Source organism: Mesoplodon bidens, assembly GCF_964165515.1.
Source record: "Mesoplodon bidens genome assembly, chromosome: 3".
NCBI lineage: Eukaryota > Metazoa > Chordata > Mammalia > Artiodactyla > Ziphiidae > Mesoplodon > Mesoplodon bidens.
In genome coordinates, this window is record NC_138178.1 from 25,774,608 (window position 1) to 25,800,410 (window position 25,803).

General features: G+C 39.0%; 1 protein-coding gene across 1 annotated transcript in view; it reads right to left on the reverse strand.

Moving 5' to 3' along the window:
- The window catches only part of NET1 (neuroepithelial cell transforming 1), a 54,354-nt gene extending 29,499 nt beyond the window's left edge, over positions 1–24,855 (reverse strand). The window contains exons 1-3 of the mRNA XM_081229228.1: positions 24,569–24,855; positions 9,757–9,823; positions 5,123–5,182 (exon numbers count right to left, since the gene is read on the reverse strand). Coding sequence (XP_081085354.1) covers positions 5,123–5,182; positions 9,757–9,823; positions 24,569–24,696 — 255 coding nt within the window. The 5' untranslated portion in view covers positions 24,697–24,855. The remainder of the gene's footprint in view (positions 1–5,122; positions 5,183–9,756; positions 9,824–24,568) is intronic.
- Between the last annotated feature and the right edge of the window lie 948 nt (positions 24,856–25,803).

A 25,803-nucleotide genomic window follows, 5' to 3' on the forward strand; every position in this document is an offset into this window, starting at 1 on the left:
CACTCCTCTCACCTAAAAATACAGGAAAGGAAAACTTAATGTACTTCATAAAAGAATCATGAAACCCATTTAAAACTACTATAAGAAAACAAAATGTGGAGTAGAATAATGTCTTTGTAGTCTAAAATAAATGAAAATTATAGAAGCTATGAAAGAACATAAAGTTCAGAAATTAGGTAAGTGGAGAAAGGAGGATTTGAAATGAGGTGATAGAAGGAAAGAATTAAAAATAAAATTATTTCAGAATAAAAAAAACCAATGACTAATGCATTAAGAGAAAAATAAGGTAAAAAAGGAAGATGAATTTAAAAATAAAAAAAGACCAAAAAATGTTTTGAAAGAAAGTGATAAAAAGATACAAAAAGAAGACCCAACCTAAGTATAAAGGGCAGGGAGGAGAGGCAAAAACAATAGAATAGAAAAAATAACAAAAACTATAATTCAAAAAAAAATGCTCCTAAAACAAAAGATGACTTGAAACTATACACTTATTATAACTTTTCAACAGTGGCACTTTATACCAGAAAACAATGGAGTAAAATATTTAATATATTCAAGGAAAAAAAATATGAGCCTTAGATTTCATATTCATCCAAACTAACCTTCAAGTATAAAGGCTGCAAACAAACTGATATGAACATTCAATAACTCAGGGAATACTGCTCCCATGAACACTTCCTCTGAATTTACTCAACTCTAGAGCAGGGTCAGCAAACTTTTTCTGTAAAAAAAAAAAAAACAGTAAATATTTTAGCCTTTGCAGGTCACATGGTCTCTGTCACAACTACTCAACTTCTGCCACTGTAGTGTTTTTAAAAGCAGCCATAAACAATATGTAAATAAATGGGCAGGTCAGATATGGCTTGTGGGCCACAGTTTGCTGACCCTTGTGCTAAAGAATGAGCTTCAGAAAACCAAAAACCTAAAAAGGTATAGATATAAGGACTGGTGCTGATCATTAAATATATATTTACCTGTAGAACTAAGTCTAAATGGTGGTTATCAGGGTACACAGCATAGTTTATAATGGCTCAATGTGCTGACCCTGGAGATACAGCAAAACTATTTTTTAAAAAATGGAGAATGATAAGTGTACATGAAAAGTAAAATAAACACTTATTACTTTAAATATATTAACTTAGAATAAAGAGAGATTACTTCAGTCAGAGGGGAGGAGAGGAGGGAGAAGAGGTGCTAGTTAATTAAAACAATGCTCACAGGAATGAACAAATCTACAATAGACAAAAAGAGGGAAGTGAAGGCATCAGAGAAAGATAACCAACAGAACAAATAGATGGATCTTCCTAAATACTGAAAGATCTAACAAAGCTAAAACATACAAGTAAAACAAAAAGGAGAGAATAACACAGAACACATAAGGAAAGATAACATGCTATTGTTTACCCAAGAAAGTGGGATATACAAACATATGCAATTACTTATAATTTTAAAAAGTGGAAGTATAAACCATGAAATTAATAAAAGGAAAAAAAAAAACATTTTGTATAGAAGAAAGAAGTAGGGTAGAAGAGCCAGGGATAGAAATAAGAATCTTGTAGAACTGACTTTGAAATTCTACACAATTTTGTTACATGGTTATAAGAAAAATTAAATTTAAAAAGCAGTAATTCTTAAAAATTGCAAATAAAGTGAGTTGGCATAATTACACATAGAAAAGAACTAGTTCAATAATTTTAAAACATAAAATTTATATATCATCACTATAACTTATATATAAAAACAAAAAATGTGAAACAAAATATTTTCAGTAATTTTATCATTTGTAGTAATGTGGTAGTAATTTGTAATAATGTAGATTTGTCTTTGAACCAAGGGTAAATCAAGTGAGTAATTATGTCAGTGTCCCACAGAAACCAGATTTTCAGTGCAGATGAAAGAGATCTAGACAGTAAGATTAATGAGATTAAGTAAAAGATCCTTTAGAGTTGAATTTAAAATATCAGTATAAACTCATAATTTATTTTATCTTAAAAATTATATATATATTTTTAGCTCTGTCCATTAAGAAGGCCTAAAAACAATGATCAACTGCTAGCAACAAGTGTTCAAAATGCCCAGATTTTAGCCTCTAAAATCAGGGCATTTAGAAATGACTGATTCCAGGTATGGAGCAGGAAAAAAAGAAATGTACAAGTTGGCTTGGAATAACCTGTCATCCAGGAAGAAAAGGAGGCCATTTAGCCTCTAGATATAAGGTGAGGGTCATGTCAAAAGGACATAGGGAATCAAAACGTTGTACACCTTAAATTTATACAATGTTATATGTCAATTATATCTTAATAAAGCTGGGGAAAAAGGACATAGGAGCCCTCCTGAGGCAGCACCCAGAGGCCAAAGATGGGAAAATTTGAGCATAGTAAGAGTAATAACTAAAATGGATCAAAACACAAAAAATGTGTTCATATCCATGAGTTCATAATAATATTAAAAAGAAAAATCATTAGTTACTGTTAGAGCATTTTAATGAATAAAACTCATTATTCTTGAAAACTGATAAACAAAAAAGGAATCAAGCACTTGTCCTACCTTTATTATAACTCAGTACCTTTGAGTAACTAAGGCTGATGAGGGGAATTTTCTCTTTACAGAAGTATTCCAGTTAATAAACAAAGGACTGACAAAGGCACAATATACCCACTTTGCAACCTCCAATGAATAAATGGATCTAGGCAATGATAATTAATGTTTGGAACATCACAAAAAGACATTACATACCTTCTGAGGGAAGTACATAATAGCCCCAAACACTCTCTAGATCTAACTACCAATTTATCAGAAATACAGAGAAAAAAGGAACACAGGAAATGATACCATGGGGATGCAGTCACAACTCTTCAGGCTGTGGAAAGCTCCCCAGGAAAAAAGACATGGTTCCCTCAACAACAACAAAAATTTGCAAGAAAACAAAGAGCTAAAGAGGAAACCTATTATTAAAAGGTACTAAAGAGATATAATCAATCTCACTGTATGGACCTTATATGAATTACAATTCAAACAGACAAAATGAACAAAAACAAAACAAAACATGTTTAAGACCATCAAGGAAAGTGAGAACAATGAATCTGATGATACAGATGAAATGATACAATGTCTAGGATTTGCTTCAAAATAATCCAGGGGAGGGTAGGTGAGTGGATAGATGATTTGAGACTGATCTGATGGTATATTAATTATTGCTGAAGCTGGGGTGAAAAAAAGGAGGATTGTCTTTAAGTAGATCTGACCATGGATTTTACTGTAGCAAACTCTTATTTCTGCGTATGATTTCATTTGAAGCATACCTAAAAATACTCAGGGTTGCCATTCACACCTTTTTCTTTCTTTGAAAACAAGATTTTAAAAATGTAACTAAAACTGTTTTGCAAAAAGCCTAACACTTAAAACACATAATTCTTCTGTAAAGACATGTACACATACCCACAAAATCTGGATTGCCAGATTTGCTAAAATGTTGATGGGCAGACTTATAAAATTTTAATTTTTAGAAAACACCTTGTCTTTAAAAAGAAGCAGGGACTTCCCTGGTGGTGCAGTGGATAAGAATCTGCCTGCCAATGTAGGGGACCCAGGTTGGATCCCTGGTCTGGGAAGATCCCACATGCCATGGAGCAACTAAGCCTGTGCACCAAAACTACTGAGCCTGCGCTCTACAGCCCATGAGCCACAACTACTGAGCCCGCGTGCCCATGACTATTGAAGCCCGTGAGCCTAGAACCTGTGCTCCGCGACAAGAGAAGCCACCGCAAGGAGAAGCCTGCACAACACAATGAAGAGTAGCCCCCGGCTCACCGCAACTAGAGAAAGCCTGCGTGCAGCAACGAAAACCCAACACAGCCAAAAATAAATAAAAAATTAAATCTTAAAAAAAAATAAAATTTCCAACCCTTTAAAAAAGAAAATAAAAATAAAAAGCAGCAGCTGCCATCATTAAACATGATGTCAAACATTTTTTTAAAATCTTACTTTAAAAATGTATAACTTTTCCATAACAATCTTTTTAAAAAGGTTCCTTAAAACCAAGATGGTTCTGTAAAACTTGCCTACTGACAAAAATAAAATAAGTAATTTCAAAGATACCAGAGTTTTGGACTTAACTACAATTTTACAGAAAAGGATTATTTTTTGGGGGGGGCAGTTTTTAAAAATTATTATTACATTTTTCTTATTCTTTTAAAAAAATTTTATTTGAGTATAATTGATTTACAATACATTATTAAATATAATTACTTACATAATTAAATAATTAAAAATAATTATTACAATTATTAAAAATAATTATTTTTAAGTTTGCACTGGGTTTTAGTTTATCATAGATCACACATTGGAAACCCCTGGGCTACATTTGGCTCGTAGACAAATTGTTTGGCTTGCATGGTTTTTTAGAAAAAATTTGATCCAACATTTAAAATTTAGGAGATTTCACACAAAACCCCAGATTTGGGGGCTAGAGCACAGGAGCAGCTACCTCTCTTGAGGAGAGGCATGGTGCCCTTCTGTTCACCACAGTCCCCCACCTACTCCTTTCTCTGCATAGACTACAGAACAGGCCTGGTCTCCTTAGGCATGTGAGTCTGTGTTCACTATTATTTTGAGGGAGGTTTTCTACTTGTTCTTAACAAAGAAGTAGAACAGAAAAAGGAGGATCTGTAACAGCCAATACTATTCAGTTTTGCACTTAAAAAATGCAAAATGCAAAAATCCCAGCATTCATTATTTTTACAGCACAGAAATAAAATGCTATCTGCATACTCTTTTTTTTTTTTTTTTTAAATTTATTTATTTTTATTTTTGGCTGTGTTGGGTCTTCGTTTCTGTGCAAGGACTTTCTCTAGTTGTGGCAAGTGGGGGCCACTCTTCATCATGGTGCGCGGGCCTCTCACTGTCGTGGCCTCTCTTGTTGCGGAGCACAGGCTCCAGACGCGCAGGCTCAGTAGTTGTGGCTCACGGGCCCAGTTGCTCCGTGGCATGTGGGATCTTCCCAGACCAGGGCTCGAACCCGTGCCCCCTGCATTGGCAGGCAGATTCTCAACCACTGCGCCACCAGGGAAGCCCTATCTGCATACTCTTAAATGCTTTTCCTTGCCAGAGCAGTAAGGCTTACCTTCAGATCAAGGCTGCTAAGGCTTATGACATCATCATCTTTTGCTCTTCGTTTTCTTTTCTATAAAAAAGAAAAAATTTTATTCTTATATAGAAGGCATGCATGTTACTCCATTAAACAAAGACCACATACAACTAGAAAAATCAGTTTTAAAAAGTGAAGTCTTGGGCTTCCCTGGTGGCGCAGTGGTTGAGGGTCCGCCTGCCGATGCAGGGGACGCGGGTTTGTGCCCTGGTCCGGGAGGGTCGCGTGCCACGGAGTGGCTGGGCCTGTGGGCCGTGGCCGCTGGGCCTGCACGTCCGGAGCCTGTGCTCTGCAACGGGAGAGGCCACAGTGGTGAGAGGCCCGCGTACCGCAAAAAAAAAAAAAGTGAAGTCTTAGGCTGTATTCATAAGAAAATTATTTTTATGAGGGATGCCCATAAATTATCGCTAGCACATACTATATACTTTCTAAAAAGTCCCCTATGACTAAATCATCCCTTGCTGTGAAGTGATTCCACCCTATTAAAAAACTTACTTATCTAAAGTTTTTCAGAACAGAACTCTTATGTAAGTCAAGTCTATACTTGTTAGAGAAAAAGTAAAATATGTTTTATATATAAAGATAATAAATTTCTTAAAAAAGGAACACATATTATTTATCCTATGGGGGGGTTGATTTCACTAGGAAAAAAATATCCTTTTCTCATGGCCCAAGTAATTAAGATTTGTTGCCTGAAGCAGGATTTATCAGGTGGAAAATGAACATGCATGTACCGGGAGTACCTTCCTGTTATCATTCATCACCTTCATTCAGCCCTACTGGTGCCAGTAGTGACAAAACTGTGTATATAGCTTTAAGTTCTGGTCCTTAATCAATACTGAAAAATAATCCTTAAGTAACGTTTCTTCTCTTAAGCCTCAAAATAACTTTTCAGATTACTTGTGATACAGCCTAGCTCTTGTAAACTCTCAAAACTGACAAGCCAGGGCTCCCTTCCAGGACCTGGCCCCACCCTGAGGAGAAACTGTTGAGAGCAGAATGGGGGCAACTGAGAAAAGGAAAGATAAAGTCCAGATAGAAGTGGGGGAAATATACGGAGCCTGGAAGTCTCAGAAGCAAGCCCCATGAAAACAACAAAAGAGGGAACTCTATGAAGATAGAAAAGCTATCTGCACCAAGCCTCTTTGTAAAAGTTCAGGAAAAAAATGAACAGAAAATTCCCCAAGTCAAATTCTACACAAAATAACTGTAAGAAAAAAGAGAGAGTAAGGGGCAGAATATCATCCCTACAGGGAATGAAGTCACCTCAAAAGGAAATGCTCAAAGAAGCAGAGCAAACCTATAAAATACTATTTCAAATTTAGCTAAAAAGACATTAAGAAAATGATACAAGACATGGAAGAACAATATAAATCAGGACTGGGAAAAAATTAAAAATGAGGTGACAGAACTCAAGAAATCTCTACTGATTCTAAGGTTATATCCAGAAGATGCAGCAAAGTATGAATAATATGATCCTAATTTTGAAAAGCAAACTAAACAAAAATCCTGCTTATGTGTATCTTATCTGTGAGGCTGCGTATTTGTAAATAATTCTATGAGCAAAATATAGAGGGATACATACAGTGTTGTTGACATGGGTTAGCGTGGAACTGGGGGAATGGAAGGACTTACATGGGGAGAAGAGAGGAAAGGGGGAGGAAACTGCCAAGCAAAAAGAAGATTGTACTGAGGGAAAAAAGACATGTACAGGATCATACTTGTGTATTTATATAAAATCTATACATGTGTGGGCATATGTATAAAGAAATTTAACAGATTTTAAAACATTCTACTGTATTTTCTTTTAACTATTTTAAAGTTTCATTTTTCATATTTGTATATTCAACCCATCTAGAATTTATTTTTGTATGTATGTGGTATAAGGTAATTTGGCCAACTGTCCCCACCCCTAACATCCTTTGCTGAGAGCACCATTCTTTCATAACGCCTATGATACAATAAGTTCTCATAAGTCGGTTTCTGGGTTCTCTATTTCATTCCAACGGTCTATTTATCTACACTTGCACCCATATTATGCTGTGTAATTTCTGTACCTTTGGAGTGAGTCTTAATAGCTTATACGCTCAGTCATAATGCTCCCTGATGGGTACACTACTTTCCCTGTCCTGGGCCTTCTATTTCTCTGCATGAATTGGGATCTATTACATTCTAATGAGATTTCTATCAGAACAGCATTGCCTTTATGAATTAATTTGGGAAGAATGTACATTTTTATGCTGTTGAGCCTTTCCTTGCATGAAATGGTATATCTGTCCATTTCATTAGGTGTCCTATGTTCTTTATTAATGCTTTCCAGTTTTCCCCGTAAAATTGTCACACGTCTTTTCATAGATTTATTCCTAGTCTAAAATTTTTTTATTTCAATAAAAGCATCTTTAAAAATTACATTGGTTGGGCTTCCCTGGTGGTGCAGTGGTTGACAATCTGCCTGCCAATGCAGGGGACACGGGTTCAAGCCCTGGTCTGGGAAGATCCCACATGCCGCGGAGCAACTAGGCCTGTGAGCCACAACTACTGAGCCTGCGCGTCTGGAGCCTGTGCTCCGCAACAAGAGAGGCCGCGATAGTGAGAGACCCATGCACCGTGATGAAGAGTGGCCCCCGCTTGCCACTACTAGAGAAAGCCCTCACACAGAAACGAAGACCCAACACAGCCAAAAATAAATAAATAAATAAATTTTAAAAATTACATTTGTTTATTACTAATATACATACATGCTATTGATTTCTTTTTATAACTTCTATAACCTTGCTCAAACTCTTATTAGTCCTAATAGTTGCTATTAATATTCTCTTGGATATTTTATGTAGACAATCATATTGTCTCTCAGTAATGAAATCAGACTGTCTCTTCCCTTCTAATTTGTGTACCACTTGTTTTCCTGTCCTACTGTGTTGGCTAAGAGCGCTAGTACAATGCTGAATAAATATTATGACAGCATGCTTTTTTCTAAATTTAAAGGGACTGCCGCTCTCATTTTATCATTATGTATGTTGTTTGTGGTAGGTCTCAGGCTAAGGAAGTTCTATTCTATCCCTGGTTTGCCAAGAATTTTATCATGATTGGGTGTTGATTTTACTTTTTCCACTCTTACTTGTCCTCCTCTTTTCTTTGATTTACTCTATTGTTCTTTTTCTCACCTCTTGGATGCTTAATTTTTATTCTTTTCCCTTCTTAAACTATGTATTTAAAAAGTTATAAATCTCCCTCTAAGTATTCCTTAATCACATTCCAAAAGTTTTAATACATGAACCGTTAGATATTTCTTTTGTCATGGAGACCCGTACAAAAGTGCTTTCCCAAGTGAGATGCATCTATCCCAGACGACATGCATGGTATCTTTCCTGGAGTACAGGAGGAAAATGTTAGAACTTCATTTTTATGTATTTCTTAATCCTTAAAAAATAAGCTTTACTAAAATTTAATACACAGATGATGAGCTCATCATCAACCACATTTAAAAATGTGAGTTAAAGATAATGGCAATCTTATCAAATCCATTTTAGAAGTCAGCCCCAAACTGAAATTATCCCAACTATTTGAAATATACATTTATGTCCACTATCATTAATCTCACCCTAAGTGGGTACTGAGCTTTGAGATATTAGCTAATAAAGTTGCTACATACCTAAAAATTATAAATAAATATATCAGGGATAATGCTCAAAATATTTTTGCTGATAGGCTTGCAAAGTCAAATTTGGAGACACTTCTCTACTAGTTTTTCTGTTTAAGTTTAGCTTCTTCAACTAGTAAGGGAACGGGACCAAGATGAAAAAAGTTTGAAAGGAAAATGTGGAACTGCATTAAAAACAGGAGACTCTTACCATGAATGCTTTACTGACCACTTAATGTATGTAAATGCTATTATTCACAGAAATCTCAAACAGGAGTCCCCAACAGAAAAACAAATTAAATACAAATGAAATGGCACATCATCAATACATGCACACATAGGTAAAGTTTGGCAAACTAGAGGCAGAATCGTTTTTGCTATTTCCCCCAAATAAGAAGAGCATAAGAATCATGTTCTATTTGTACATACTTTATTTATATGAGTATTGTGAAGTAATGAGTATTTAATTATAAAACCCCCCAATTTTCTGGTGTCACTTCGCACAAGATTAGATGCCTCTGTAAAGTTTCATTCTAAAAATAATGGAGTCCCTCTATACTAAGATGACTAATAAAAGAAATGATTCATTCATTATATATATTATCTACAAGCATTTTTATATTTTTCAACCAAGAAAAAAGCTGTTAGAGTGTGTGCATAAAAATAGCCTCACGTTTCATTAATATAGTCTCTTAATTTTAACATGGGTAGGGATGAGAGAAAGAATTGCATAGAGTTAAAGATGAATAGATCTGATACTTTTCAAAATATATTTTATATTTAATTGAAATAAAAATTTCTTTCAGTTTGTTAGCAGAAAAGAATTAAATTAGGCTGCCAAAGATGGTGATAGAAACTCTGTACTTCAAGGTTTTCAGAGAAGTACAGACAACTGAGCTGTACACCAGACTGAAACACAACCCAGGAATTAACTAATGTCTTGAAATAAAAAACCTAGGTGTCTACTCACCAAAGTGAAGTCCCAATGGGGGCCAGGTGTTAAAAATGTGAAGGAGCTACCTCTCTGAAGGGAATATCTGTTAACAGAAAATTCAAACAATAAATACACTGAGAGTAACTTCAGTAAAATAAAGCACTAGACAGATAAAAAGCTATCTTCTTCATAGTTTCAAAACTGTTCAAAGTAGCCTTATTAGTCATTCAATTGTAGAAATAAGAGGAAGGATATGTAAAAAAAAAAAACCCCACAAAAAGTAAAAAATCAGGGTATAGGTTCTGGTCACTTTCAGAAACTTTACAAAAATGAAAGGACCTATATAAAATTAGTGAACAGATTAAGAGTACTTAAAGAAAATAATTCAAAACAAATAGAGTTCATTCTAGGAACATACACATGGCTCAATAATATGAAATATATTTATACAATATACTGCACTAATAGGTTAAATAAAAAACAGTAAATGATGCAAAAAATTACTTGATAAAATTCAGCATTCATGCTTACTATTTTAAAAATAAGAATAAAAGAATACTCTTAACATAATAAAACCTAAATGCATTTATTTTGTATTTCATGTTTATATCTCTTCCATGTACTGATTTAAAAAAAATTATGATTTAATAAACCAAACAAAAAACTTTGAATAACTATATCTGAGACAAGGGTCTCAAGTAAGATTAAAATTTGACTAGGATTTTGTTCTTTACTACTAAGTTACACATTTTTATTCTGTGTCATCTTGTCATTCAATGTAAAGAAACAAAAGAATCCTTATGACAAAAATCTGTCTTCACCTTTATAAAATATAAACCTTTATGTTTATAAAACATGTAGAAAATCACAAAACATAGCTAGCATAGGAAATAAATTTTATAAACTATACTTATGAGAAAAGCAAAGGCTATTTATTCAGAGCTTGCTACGGCAAGGGAGATGGCCACCATCACTTACATAAGGCAGGCTGAGTAATGAGAAAGCTTTACAGTGGAAAACAGGGAAGGCTTCAGGTGTACCCTGACTGGCAGGGGGAAGCTGTAGGCAGGCTAACTAGGACTAGGGCATCCTATGTGATTTACTGGGTGCAGATTTGATTTGCTCTAGTTGGTTTTAAGTTGGAAGCAAGGACAAAAATTAGGGAAGCTGGCAGTTACTGACCAAGTCCTGGCCATCTGGGGCCGATTATTACAGAAGTTACTGCACTTAGCTTCCTGCATTGTCAGGCCATTGTCCACTTGTATATTCTGTCTCTCACCCTTGACCCTCATAAGGGGTCTATAAGTTACAGAAAACCACAGATGGCTGTTATTTCTACAAATAGTTAGAAGCTTAAATCAAACACAGGGGCTTTTATACTTTTCTAAGCTAAATATAAAGCAGAAGTTTATTTGACAAGGAACACAAGTGAAAATGGCTACAAGGAGAAAGAGGATAGCAAAATGGCTTCAAAGAAGAATTAATATTAACTAATACTAAAGCTGAATCAAAGAGAAATAGCAATTAGCAAAGCATACAAGAGGGCTTTCCTGGTGGCACAGTGGTTGAGAGTCCGCCTGCCGATGCAGGGGACACGGGTTCGTGCCCCGGTCCGGGAAGATCCCACATGCCGCGGAGCGGCTGGGCCCGTGGGCCATGGCCGCTGGGCCTGCGCGTCTGGAGCCTGTGCTCCGCAACGGGAGAGGCCACAACAGTGAGAGGCCCGCGTACAGCAAAAAAAAAAAAAAAAAAAAAAAAAAGCAAGCATACAAGAGCCAGGAAGGCTCTGTGGGGAAAGGGAATAGTACATGTTAAGGGGGAGTGAAATGAATTATATTCAGGAAACGGCAAGTAGTTCCTTATGTTTGAGTATCAAAAGAAATAAAAAAGGGCTAGATCATGATAAAAGGCCTCACATACAATCCTTAAAGAGTATGGACTTGATCTTCAATATGTACGGCAACTGTCAGCAATTGAGTTCTAAGAAACAAGATTGGAGGAAGGCCACACTGGTCAGGTAGACAAGTTAAGAGGCAGTTCCAATATTGCTTACAACAGATAGTAAGGGGCAGAGGGACAGCAGCAAGGTGAGAGAGGAAAAGCAGACCAGAGAGAGGGCTCAATGGCATCACTGGATGGAGAATTCTCCTTTTCCTCCCTAGGCCTGTTCAGTTACTATTAAGGTTCCTGACATAGCGAAATAGGATGACACTAATAATAATTAGAAACAGATGTACAAAGATCTTAAGATATTTAAAGCAATCATTTCCTGAATAATTACTTGGAGCTCAAATAAATTTTTGAGGGCCTCTTTAGTGGAGCAGAATAACCTAAGGAACTGATGATTTCTTGCCGCTGCAGAAAAGTCAAGCAACAATGAAGAAAATAGCATGATTTTTGATAAAACACTAAGACATCAGCAATAAATTATAATTCATATGACTAAAGAATACACGGGGGGCTTCCCTGGTGGCACAGTGGTTGAGAATCTGCCTGCCAGTGCAGGGGACACGGGTTCGAGCCCTGGTCTGGGAAGATACCACATGCTGCAGAGCAACTAAGCCCGTGTGCCACAACTACTGAGCCTGCGCTCTAGAGCCCGCGTGCCACAACTATTGAAGCCTGCGTGCCTAGAGCCTGTGCTCCGCAACAAGAGAAGCCACCGCAATGAGAAGCCCACCCACTACAACGAAGAGTAGCCCCAGCTCGCCACAACTCAAGAAGAGCCCGCACACAGCAACGAAGACCCAACGCAGCCAAAAATAAAAATAAATAAATAAATAAATCAGAAAAAAAGAATACATGGATATAGTATTATAGTATACATAGATAATATCAATAATATTATAGGCAAATGCCAAAAGATTACAGGGAAAACAGGACCTTCATACCTTATGAGTCCATAGAGCACACTTTTTAAAAAATACTGCTCTAGGTAAGTGCTATCACATACTACACAGTTAAAAAGAGCCACCAGTAGGGACTGGGTTGAGAAGCAACAATTATGATTTTTCAGATTATTTTTAATGTAATAAAATATTCATTACAAAGTAGTAATCATAGTGGCACTTAAAATAGTCAATAAACACTTCCTTTCAGGTATAAGACAAGTATTAAGGAGAACACAAAACCAAAGCTATTCATTTCTTTATTCCCTAGAATTGTCCATACTGACCTCAGAATGAATGTGATGTTTGAAAGCTGGAAAGAATTAGCTGTTCGGAATTTTAAACAGGTCAACAAACTGGAAAAATATTTCCAATCAGATGGCAAGATTCTTTCCAGCACCAGTTGTAATCAGCTTTACAGTAATGCTATTTTTTCCTATTTCAATAACAAGTACCTATTTATTTTGAAAACTCATGTAAAACAGGAACCCAAAAAACAAATTGTGCCCTGAAAGCATGTGAGTCAGTGCCAGCTTTCAAAAATCTCGGAAAGATATATAGTCATTTTTTTCACAGGGGTCAGACTCAAAATGTAACACAGCTATTTTAAATCCTTGTGGGAAAAATTTTTGATTTCATAAAACATTAAAAATGGCCTTTCTAGAAGGTACCCAGTACAGTCCATTTAAAAGGGAGCTCAAAGGCTGAAATAAGAAGTGACACTTCTTCATCTTTTCAAGAATTTTTGTCCAATCCCCTTTCTTCATATATCCAAATAATTATAACATTTAAAGCATAAAGTAAACTAATACCTAAAGGAACTAGCTTAGTATATTAATTGTGTATCCTATTAACCCCACTATGATTATTCCTTGGCCTCTAACACATTTCCTTTTGTATCATTTGCTGTGTTTTCAAACTCTTATTTTTACACTAAACTAAATTTAGTCTAAACAAAGCGTAATTAAAATGGCAAAGTTGATGTTCAAAAGAAAATCATCCTGTTATTTCATTCTTAAACCAAATTGTATTTTCAGAGATTATGACTTGTGTCACTGCCCTCCTCTATCATGGCAGGTAATTAAGAGCTGAATTGGATTTATAATGGCAGATTTATAAATGGCAACATTTTCATAAAGTGGACCAGACAATATAAGTGACTATTCTAATTAAAAAGGAAAATAAACCACAAAAATATAAAGATACTGGCTTATATTAAGATAGGTATTTAAGGTTTTACAATGAAAATAACCAAAATGAGTAAGCAAAGTAATATTTTTTAAAAAGCAAGCAAAATAGAAGGGCTAATGATAGGAGTATAGCAGAGTAGGTCACTGAAATTAGCAAAAAAGAAGACTTGAGGCATAGGGGCATTTGAAATATGACAAAGTATAATTGAAAAGTTTTTGGGATGCCTCCAGATCTGTTAAGAAAAATTACTTCCTATGTGAAAACAAGAAAGAACACAGTAGTACTGATATGCAGCTGTTGGGTGCAACTCAAACACATTTCTCAGCCTGATTACAAACAACTATACGTAACTCACAGATAGCTAAATTAAAAATGTAATCTGTAAATGCCAAGGGTACCATGAATGCATCAATCTTATAGAATGAATGGTGTAACTATTCTTTATAGATAACATTTGTTGGTATTTGGGGTGCTGAACTACTCAGGGTCTCAAGTGCTTTGCAAATTAGACAAACAATGACAAAATTCACTTATTTGGGTCTAATATCTGAGGAAGCTGACATCTCCTACTGTTTTGACTGCTTAGCATCTTAAGGGATTGTCTCCTCTCCACTTCAGAAAGGGCCTGGTGGAGCTGATAATCATGTAGACTATCTCCTCTACCACACTGGGGTTTTCTCACCTGTATCTGAGAGTCCCAAATAACAGATACATCTTGGAACATCCCTAGTCCAGAACACAGCTGAGCATCTAGAAACCAGCATGCACACACACATTCCAGACATCACAACGTCCTACACTAAAGCTCAAGACTATCATTCAACGCCTTTGCGTTACGAATTTCTAATATACTTATCAGGTTGCCTTGCCCACAGCATCAGATTCAGGAGAGAGGGTACAGGGGATAATGCCAGCAGCAAGTAATAGTGAGGTAAGAGAAAAATATCTAAAAGCTACTTTGTTAAAAATCTAGTACCCTTTGGAAAACAGTTTGGCAATTCCTTAAAAAGTTAAACATAAGCCTACCATATGACTCAGCAATTCCAGTTCTAGGCATCTACCCAAGAGAAATGAAAACGTATGTCCACACAAAGACTTGTATGTAAATGTTCACAGCAGCATTATCCATAATAATGAAAACTGGAAACAATTCAAATCTCCAGCAACTGGTAAATGGAGTAACAAAATGTGGAATATCCATTTCATATTATGGAATACTATTTAGCAGTAAAATGGAATGAAATACTGATACATGTCATAATATGGACAAACTGCAAAACATGCAAATGCAAAAGATTATATATTGTAAAATTCTATTTATATGAGATGTCCAGAAATAGACATTATAGACATGGAAAGCAGATTAGTGGCTGCCTAGGTCTGGGGGTAGGAGCAAGGACAAACTGCAAACAAACCTGAGGGAGTATTTGGGATGATGAATGTTCTAACAGTGAACTGTGTCTATAAATTTACTAATCATCACTGAATTGCACACTTACAATGGGTGAATGTTATGATACGCAAATTATATCTCAATAAAACTGTTAAAAAGTACAGTCATTTCAATGTGGGAGGAAATAGCCTTAGGAGCTAGTGGGGGCATCCTTTTATTTTCAGCAACTCTTAATATAAATAGTAATAATAATGACAATCCGGGATTATCAAGGATTGGCTCAACTTGTGTTTATATGCCCTAACTTAGTTTTTTTAATGTTTTGAAAAATAGTCCACCCAAGAAGTTAAATTCCCTTAAAGGCAACAGGAGGGCTTCCCTGGTGGTGCAGTGGTTGAGAGTCTGCCTGCCGATGCAGGGGACATGGGTTCGTGCCCTGGTCCGGGAAGATCCCACGTGCCGTGGAGCGGCTAGGCCCGTGAGCCATGGCCACTGAGCCTGCGCTCCGCAATGGGAGATGCCACAACAGAGAGAGGCCCGCGTACCGCAAAAAAAAAAAAGGCAACAGGAATCCTCAGCTCTAAGTTAACAGAACAGCTAGCTTGGCTTAAGAATATACCTTTAACCCTGGATGTCCATTCTACAAATTCATCAGTTTCACTAGGACAACAAAAGTCAAAGATCTAGCATTGGGGGCTTCCCTGGTGGCGCAGTGGTTGAGAGTCCGCCTGCCAATGCAGGGGACGCGGGTTCGTGCCCCGGTCCGGGAAGATCCCACATGCTGCGGAGCGGCTGGGCCCGTGAGCCATGGCCGCTGAGCCTGTGCGTCCGGAGCCTGTGCTCCGCAACGGGAGAGGCCACAACAGTGAGAGGCCCGCGTACCGCAGAAAAAAAAAAAAAGATCTAGCATTGTGCTGTTACCAACTATACTGTACCACCTCTACAAAAACTGACAACAGAGCTAATTGCTAAATATTCCTTGATAGAGGGTAAGTAAGTTATAGCTCTAGTGCTTCCTGCAGAAAACGAAAATAATGACACTTAAGATTTCTGGAGTATTTGCTGTGTCTAGGTACTATCCTAATGTTTTACTTGAATCATCTACCATAATTTTCACAACCTTATGAGACAGATACTATATGAAGTGAGATTTAAAGAGATTAATCACAGCCTTATGAGATAGATACTAATGAGCTAGACACTATGAAGTGAGACTTAACAGAGATTAAGGCCTCAAGAGCAAGAGTTTGAACCCAAGGAGTCTGACTGTAAAGCCTAAACTCTTTAAACACTAATGTTTTATTTGGCTGTGGGTCACAGTCTCAAAGAGTGTACATTCCCAGAGAAAATAATTAGCTGAGTCAAAGCTGGGGCTAGAACAAACTCAGTGTCAGGAAAACTGGGCCAGAAAAGCAAGCCGCCTTCTGAGCTATGGGACGCGTGGTGGGGCCTAGGGCTGCCTGAGGACAAGACCCTGGTCTATTACTACCCAGAACAAAAAGAGAGGGACGGTGGCGCAGGGGTTGAGACTCCATGCTCCCAATGCAGGGGGCCTGGGTTCGATCCCTGGTCAGGGAACTAGATCCCACATGAATGCCACAACTAAGGAGCCCACCTGCTGCAACAAAGACCCAGTACAAATTAATTAATTAATTAAATGAAATAAAATAATAACTAAATAAAAATTTAAAAAAACAAAAAGAGGGACAGAAGAGTTTTGAAAAAGGAGCAAGAGGCCTGCCACGTAAGAGGCAGCCGCACAGAAAGCTTACACCCCAGTGGATTCCAGATGTCTCCACTCTTTTCTCCCTAATTATCTTGCCCCTGCCATATCCTATAGTAGTCATCACACACATTATGTTCAAAAAAATTTTTTTACCTCAGTGTGAAGCAATCCCCCGTATCAATATTTAGCAGAGGCAAATCAGCTTAATAATCCGTTATTTAACTTAGTACAGATTTAAAACAGTAAGCCATCTCTCCTAGGCTCTGCACATCCTAGCCATTTCTACTCCCTGCTCATTCTCTAGTCTAGCCAGTTTCTTGCCTGGATGGCTGGGATTAATAATTAGCAACGGATGTGGCTGGAAATGAGCTCCAACCACGTGGGTAGGTTGACTAAAGGGCAGGCCCTGTAAACAGTAATATGCATGCAAATGTGTACACACACACACACACACACACACACACACACACACACACACACACACACACACACACACACACACACACACACACACACACACACACACACACACACACACACACACACACACACACACACACACACACACACACACACACGCTGCCTAGTTTCACTTTGAATTCCTGACCACAAATTTCAAGTGATCCTCAGTTCTGCTCAGCAATGCTATTAGACTTCCCTTGTCATTTCCTCACCTACCCTCTGAAATAACTATTTCAAACGTTTCTCTCTTTACTCTTCCAATACTCCTTCCCCACCCCCACCTCACTAACAGCTTTGACTCTGCACCTTATTATATCCCACATATTTACACTGTCCAGTCTACCAACCATAGACCTTTTCTTCTCTCTTGTTATAGTGGATAAGCTCTATTATTTAAGGCCAAGCCCTCCACTTGTACACTGGGTCATATATCCTTGGTTCTCTACTCTTAAAAGCAGCCAGAGACAAAGAATAAGAATTAGATATTAAATATAAATGAATCAATTGTAACAATACAAATTCCAGGGGAATATCCCTTCTGAATAAGGGAAAATGGCCAGTGTAATAAGGTTGTCTTGAGGAAAAGCAATTGTGTGATCAATCAGGTTGTCAACCAAATTAGCTTTGCAGAGAACAATATTTTTACTTCAGAGAATGACTAACAGATAAACTGTCATTCGGACTTGAGTATTTTGCGGACATTTATCTATAATGAAGTACTGCTGCTGCCAATGATAAAAATTTGAGCTTTCAAATGAAAATTAGAATTGTTTGAAAACTGTACCCATCACTATGAGTCTGGCATCCTCCCAATACTTAAAAGCTTTCACATGAGACTGGTGGTACTATTAATAATTGTGATTTTCTGATAGCATGTAACAGTATGTATCAACCTTCAGAAGATCTGCTTAACTCCCTGTGCCAATATTTTCCAAATGAAAAATGCATAATGTCACAAAATCAAGGATGGGTAAAATAGATCTATTCAAAGTTTTAACAGACCAATGGATTTTAATGTAACAGAGAATGAAAAGTTCATTGCTATGGCTTCAGATTCTAATTTGCAGCCACCTGTTAAGAAACTACCACTTTTCAAGCTCTGGTGTATTATCAAAGAATATCCTCAATTATCTGAAAAGCCTATTAAAGTACCCATGCCTTACTGAACTGAAAATCTATGTCAGGGCAGATTTCCTTTATCTACTAATATACTTCATTCTTTATATACTTCAACTTTATACACTGCAACACATTATACACAAGGCGATATAAGAATCCAGCCCTCCTCTGTTAAGCTAGATTATCAGTGATGTCAAACTTATAGAACTGCTACCCTAGAGGAAACCTGCACAGATACAGAGGAAATGTACCAAAAACAACAACAAAAAAGAAACTAAAAACCAAATATACTGTATACAATATACCAAATAAACTCCATCTGAATTATGAAGAGATTTTAAAAACTATTATAGCTAATGATATTTCATTGTATAAAAGTATAATGTATTTAATTTTCTCATTTTTTTTAAACTTTTTACTATAAAAATGTGTTGTGATATACTTCCTTGTACATACATCTACATATGCTATGCAACTGCTTTCTTAAGATCAATCCCTATAATTGCTTGGTTTAAATATACACCTTATTAAAATGTTGTTTTATCTACCAGATTTCGCTCCAATATACATGCAGTGAGAGTACCAGAAGGAAAGGAGAGAAAGGAGCAGAGAAAAATATTTGAAGAAATAATGGAGCAGCGGAGCAGTGAGAGGAGGAGGCAGAGGAGGGAGCCCTCGAGGGAGCGTCTGCCTGGCACCGTCCCCCTCGCCACAATGCCCGAGCTGCCATCATGGCTGCCGCTGGAGGAGGAGCAGAACATGGCTCTACATTCAATACTTTGCAATAAACAATAATGGAAAAGAATCTGAAAAAGAAGATATATGTATATATGTATAACTGAATCATTTTGCTGTATACCAGAAACTAACACAACTTGTAAATCAACTATACTTCAATTAAAAAAAAAAAGACAACCCACAGAATAGGAGAACCTATCAACCTGCAAACAATGTATCTGGTAAGGGACTTGTATCCAGAATAAAGAGTTCTTATATCTTAATAATAAAAAATATAAATCACCCAATTTTAAAAATGGGCAAAGGATGGCTCACTAAAATTGGCCACATGATTCTATTCATGTGAAATGTCCAGAAGAGGGAAATTCATAGAGATAAAGTAGATTAGAGGTTGGGGTAAAGCAAGAAAGGAGTGTTGGGGAGGGGGATGAATAACTAAAGGGTACGGGTTTTCATTCTGAGGTGAAGAAAATGTTCTAAAATTGCCTGCTGATGGTTGCACACGTCTGTGAATCTATAGGACAACAATGAATTATACACCTCAAATGGGTGAAACTACAGTATGTGAACACTGTTTTTAAAAAAGGTGATATTTTCCTTTTCCTGTATGTTTTTTGTCTTCCAAATTAGTGTACAGTGAGTTTGTCTAGAAAAAGTTTTAATATTTACCTTGTCATATACATCAATCTTTTTCCTTATGATTTCTGGATCTGATGTTATGCTTAAACAGTTATGTCTTGCCCCACTATTAATTCACACTATCTTGTCACACTTCACATGTTCTTGTAGATGATCTTACATCCTCTCCCTCCAAGGTTCTTCTAACTTCATTACTCTCCTCATGCTGCCTTTGCCACCACCCTTTTCTCAGCTGACACCATTTCCAACCTCACACAAAAAACAGAACCCTGGTGGGAAAGCCCTCAAATTCCTGCTTACAACATACCCCATCCCCCAAACTTACCTAGCTCTTAGCCAGGCTAGATTCTCTACCCTTAATTTGGATTCCACCCTTTTCTGCCTTGCTGGTCACTTGTTTCATCATCTCTTCTCTCTTGTCTCTTCAACCTCTCCCTGTACTTGCTTATTCCCCGCCGCCCCCACCCCATATCAAGTTTACCCCTTCTTAAGATTCTACCCCACAAGCTTGCGTTGCCTCCATTATTCTTTCTTGCTCTCCAGTTGCAGAGAGAGTTCTTGAAAGTGGAACCCACACTGAGCGTGTCAAGTTCTCCTATCTCATTGCCAGCCATCAGATTCAAATACTCATCTAGGCTACTGCAGATAGAGTTCCCACCAATTCATCATCTTCACTTGGGGGTTTTTAACTTCGTATCCATAGTTGGGCTGCAAGGGTCCACAAATCTGAAATTTTATGTATATGAGCACTTTTTAGGGAATAGTCTTCCTAAGATTTACTGTCATGGCATACAAGGTCCCTTCATGATGTGACTCTTACTTCTTCAGTATAATCTCTCATCACTACCTCCTCTGGGTCTGAGTCCTCTCTCCTACACAACTAGCGTCAAGCCACAGTGAACTAGTTATGATATCTAGAACTCATCATGCTCATTTGCTTAAGGGCCTTTTAACATTTAACATCCTTCCCCCATATGACGTCACCCATTTACACCTACGCTCTAAACTGGTCCTCCAAGACTTGGGGATTACTACAGGGAATCATTTCCTGTCCTCTCCAGTCAGGGTAAGTTCTCCTTTTATTTGCATCTATGGCATCATATATATACAGCTATAGTAACTGTTGTCATACACTATTATAATTATTAACTTTCTTCCCTATACCATTATAAGTTCTTCCAGAGTAAGGACAGTATTTTCCATCTCCATACTCCTAGTGTCTAACGCTCACATATTTCCAGAACAAATCACACCTCATTCTCTTCTCAACCCACTACAAACATTCTAAATTCAATATTTTAACTTTCATGGAAACTATCCAAGGTTAATGGTCTTTTCATTCCTTATCTAACTAAACTTTCCAGTACTTCCTTATAAGTCACATTTGACATAGTTTACCATGTCCTTTCTCAAAATCCTTTCTTCCATTTGGTGTCCTGGATCCTGAGCTCACTTGGCTCTTTCTTACCTCACCAGCTGCTCCTCTGAGCATCCTCATTACCCCGACCTTTAAAGGTGGGAGTGCCTCATGGTTAAGTCCCCAATCTCTTCATTTTTTAAAAATAAATTTATTTATTAATTTATTTATTTTTGGCCACGTTGGGTCTTCATTGCTGCATGTGGGCTTTCTCTAGTTGCGGCGAGCAGGGGCTACTCTTCCTTGCAGTGCGTAGGCTTCTCATTGTGGTGGCTTCTCTTGTTGCGGAGCATGGGCTCTAGGCACGTGGGCTTCAGTAGTTGTGGCATGCTGGCTCTAGAGCGCTGGCTTAGTAATTGTGGCACACAGGCTTAGCTGCTCCACGGCATGTGGGGATCTTCCCGGACCAGGGCTCGAACCCGTGTCCCCTGCATTGGCAGGTGGATTCTTAACCACTGTGCCATCAGGGAAGCCCCCCAATCTCTTCTTTATTCAGACTCACTATATAGATGACTTCGCAATGCTGTGATTTCAAGTCTGCTTGCTGACAACCCCCCAATTTATACCTGGTTACACAGATGCATTCACTTCATGAAATTCCACTGAGCAAAAAACACTTATGATTCATGTCCTCTTTCATTTGGCTGTTATACTTCAATAAAGCATTTTTTTTAAAGAGAAAAAAGCAGAAAAAAGAGAAAAGAAAAAGGAAAAAGAAACTGGTGTGATGAACTCCTTAATAAGAGTCTTATAACATATCCCAGGGCAAACTTCTCCCCAGGTCTTTCCTTTGTAGGAACATGGAAACCCATTCTTCTGGTCCTCAGACCAAAAACCTTGGAATCATTCTTCATTCCTCTATTTCTCTTAACTCCACATTTAATCCATTTGCAAATCCCGTCAGCTCTCCTTTAAAAATACATCCCAAATATGAATATTTTCCACCACATCTACCACTCAGATGTCTCAACTGCAATAGCCTTAGCTGGTCTCCCGGATTCTATCCTTGCCACATAACAAAGCGATCCTTTTAAAAGACAGATCACATAATTTCCTACTGCTTCCCAACCACGGATTCAAATTTAAAGTCCTTTTGGCAGTCAACCATATACACCCCATCTGGCCCCAGCCATCTCTCCGACCTCATCGTCTACCTTTCTGCCCTTTGTTTCACTCCACTCTAGTGACCCTGGCTTCTCTGCAGTCCTTGAACATACCATATAGGATTCTACTTGCACTTACTGCCTTTCTCCCCAAATATTCACATGGCTTTGTTCCTTAATTTCTTCAGATCTCTGCTTAAATATCATCGCTATCGTCAGAGAGGCTTTTCCTTGTGATGTTTTAAAAACAGCAACATGACCCTCTCTTTATCTCTATCCCCCTTAGTATGCCTCTTCACAGCATGACCACCTGATATTTTATTATTTATTTCATTATTGTCTTTCCTCCCCAAGCAGACTTTAAGCTTCAGGAGAGCAGGGAGATCATCTGTTCACCAGAATTCCCAGTATCTACAACAATGTCTGGCACTAGGCAGGCGCAATGAATTTAACACTGCCCCACTTGATGTTTTTGAAATTCTATGTTCATTTTCCCTTAACTAGGCTTTCCTGATTCTTTCCCGATTTTCCTATTTCTCAGTCTCAGAGATGATGACATCTCTCTCTCTGCTCTTTCACTTCTTAAAATAGGCTGTAATCAGTATAAAAGTTTCAGGCAAGGGTTATCGTAAACTTCAAAATAAAAATCAGTATCTAATGAAAAAGATACTGTTCTCTCTGCATGATAACTTACAATGAGTTTATAAATGCCTTGTCCATGAAAGTAAGCTGTTTTCCTTTCTCTCAAAAAGGGATCGGTGGACCTCCCCGGTGGTTCAGTGGTTAGGAATCTGCCTGCCAGTGCAGGGGACACAGGTTCGATCCCTGGTCCAGGAAGATTCCACATGCCGCGGAGCAACTAAGCCTGTGTGCCACAACTACTGAGCCTGCGCTCTAGGGCCTCTGAGCCACAACTACTGAGCCCACGCACCGCAACTAACGAAGGCTATGCGCTCTAGGGCCCATGCTCCGCAAGAAGAGAAGCCACCGCAGTGAGAGGTCAGTGCACCTCAATGAAGAGTAACCCCTGCTCGCTGCAACTAGAGAAAGCCTGCACGCAGCAACCAAGACCCAATGCAGCCAAAAATAAATTAATTAAAAAAAAAAGGGGATTGGCACATCCAGGAATGACTGGAATGTAAATTATGTAAGGAACTGTAGTTTATCTCAAGTAATAATGTGAAGTGGTCCACACTGCTTCTGAAAAGATGGAGGTGCGGAATTATAGATAAAAATCGACAAATAACAGTTAACACTTGTTGAGAGCTCTCTGTGTACAGGGTTACACACATGAGCTCACTGAATTTCACAACTTACAGGAAGTGGGTACTATTACAATCCTATTTGACGGATGAGGACACAACTTCAGGGATGTAAGGTCCAATCGCCAGTCACTGGAAACCCACTCCCTGCAAAACCGTGAGGGGAAAGCCACGCCTTTAGCACTTTTTCACCCTCTCCTCTTGCAGACACAGCCTCTGAAACCCTCGGCTACTGTCCTTCCTTTGCAGACACACGGGACAGAATGTGAAATGTGTCAACAGCTAAAAAGTCAGCGACCATCCTCTTCGCTCTCTTTACCCAGGAGGCTGGGGCCGTGAGCTGCGCTGAGCCCCGACTTGGCCAAGGCTCCAAAGGAGGGACTCTGACCTCGGCAAAACTTTTCATATTAATGCTCGTTTTTAGGTTAAAAGTTTGCTGTCTGGTAGAAGTCCTCTGGCTCCAGGGACGATTCCTGTCCTCCGACCCAGCAGTTCCCCGTGGGCATTTAGGAACCTTCCCAATTCCAGCCCGAAACCTGCCGGAAGTTTAGAGGATCTCCAAGGCCCATTAAGGGAGGTGGGGGAGGGGGAGGGGAGGAGACTGGAGGGAGGGGGCAGGGGAGAGGTAGGAAGGAGAGGAGTGGGAAAAGGAAATAAAGGACGAGGGAGAAGATGATAGGAAGAGGGGTAGGAGGGTGAGAGGAGGGGGAAGAGGAGGAGGAAGGAAAAGAAGGGGGAGAAGGAAAAAGAGGGGGGAGAAGGGGGAGGGGGGAGAAGAGGGAGGGGGAGAAGGGGGAGGAGAGTAGGCAGCCCGGCCCTCCCCTCCCCTGCCCCTCCCCTCCTCCCACCCCCTCCCCAGCCTCGGACCCGATGCTAGGGGTCCCCAGGCGCCGCCGCCCCCAGCGCTCACCTGCCGTCTGGCCCCGGCCCGGGGGTGTCGGCCGAAGGCTCTGCGGCGCCGCCCGCGCTGAGTCCCGAAGCCCGGCGGCTTCGCCTCCGCGGCCGGCTCTGCTCCTGGGCCGCCAGCTCGGGCTCCATGGCGTGAAGGGGGCGGCACGGTGGCCGGGTGCCCGGGAGGCCCGTTGGGAGCCGCACGGCGCCCGGCCGCTTCGGCCCGGTGAAGGGTTCCTGTCAGGAGGGCGCAGCCACCGCCGCCTCCGCCGCAGCCATCGCCATCTTCCGGGGTTTGAAAATGGCGGCCGCGCGGCGACCAGCCAATCAGGGGACGGCGCTCGGTTGCTAGGAAACGTGGAGTCCCGCCCCTCTCCTCCTACCTCCAGGCGCTTAACTTCATAGAAGCTGGAAGGGGAGGGTAGTCGAGGGGGTCGCCCTGCTGAAAACGCGTGACCTGGGATTTAGTTCTGACTTCATTCCTAAATCCCCAAAGCCCGATTAGTAGTTCACAGTTCATTAGGACTTTCACCACAAGCCAAGGCAAATTGGAAGCATTTTAGATCTTTCTTAGCATGTGGGGAGAGGTTGAAAGTAAAATGAGGTTTGCACACGCTGAATTATTCATGTGAGATAAATCCCTGGTCACCAAAGGTACTGGAAAAATGTGTTCTCAGGGCTGTCTCTAGGAAACCAGTAAATCTGATTATGAGACCTCCTGTCTCCAGAGCAGAAGAGAGTCCAAGTGCCTTCATCCTCTAATTATAAGAAGGCACTACAGCAAGTAAAGGACCTTCTCAAATAAAAAGGAAAATTGTTAAATAGCACATTCTTTGGTTTAAAATACTGCTTTCTTTATGTCAAAGGCTTTAAAAATCACCTCCCCTTTCACACTCTGATTCCCTTTCTGGGAATCTATCCTAAGAAATAAAATTGTATATATATTGAAGGGTGGCAATATATGCCACCCCCAAACATGCCGCTTTGGCAGGAGGATTATTTTTAGCTGCAGGCACTTGAAGAACACCAGGCGCAAGAAGGGCCTTCTGACCTCTCCCTTTCTCCATGAAAGCAGGAGATAAATCTCCCCTGTGATAGCGGCCCTCCCCATATCAGGAGGATGGGGGGAGTCAGGGACAGAGAATTCTCTACAAACAGAACTTGTTTAAGTAACTCTTATCTTCCTTTGGTCTCCCCGTGTATTTTACTTACTCTTCCACAATTCCCTCTCATTGTCCAACCTCTTACATAAGC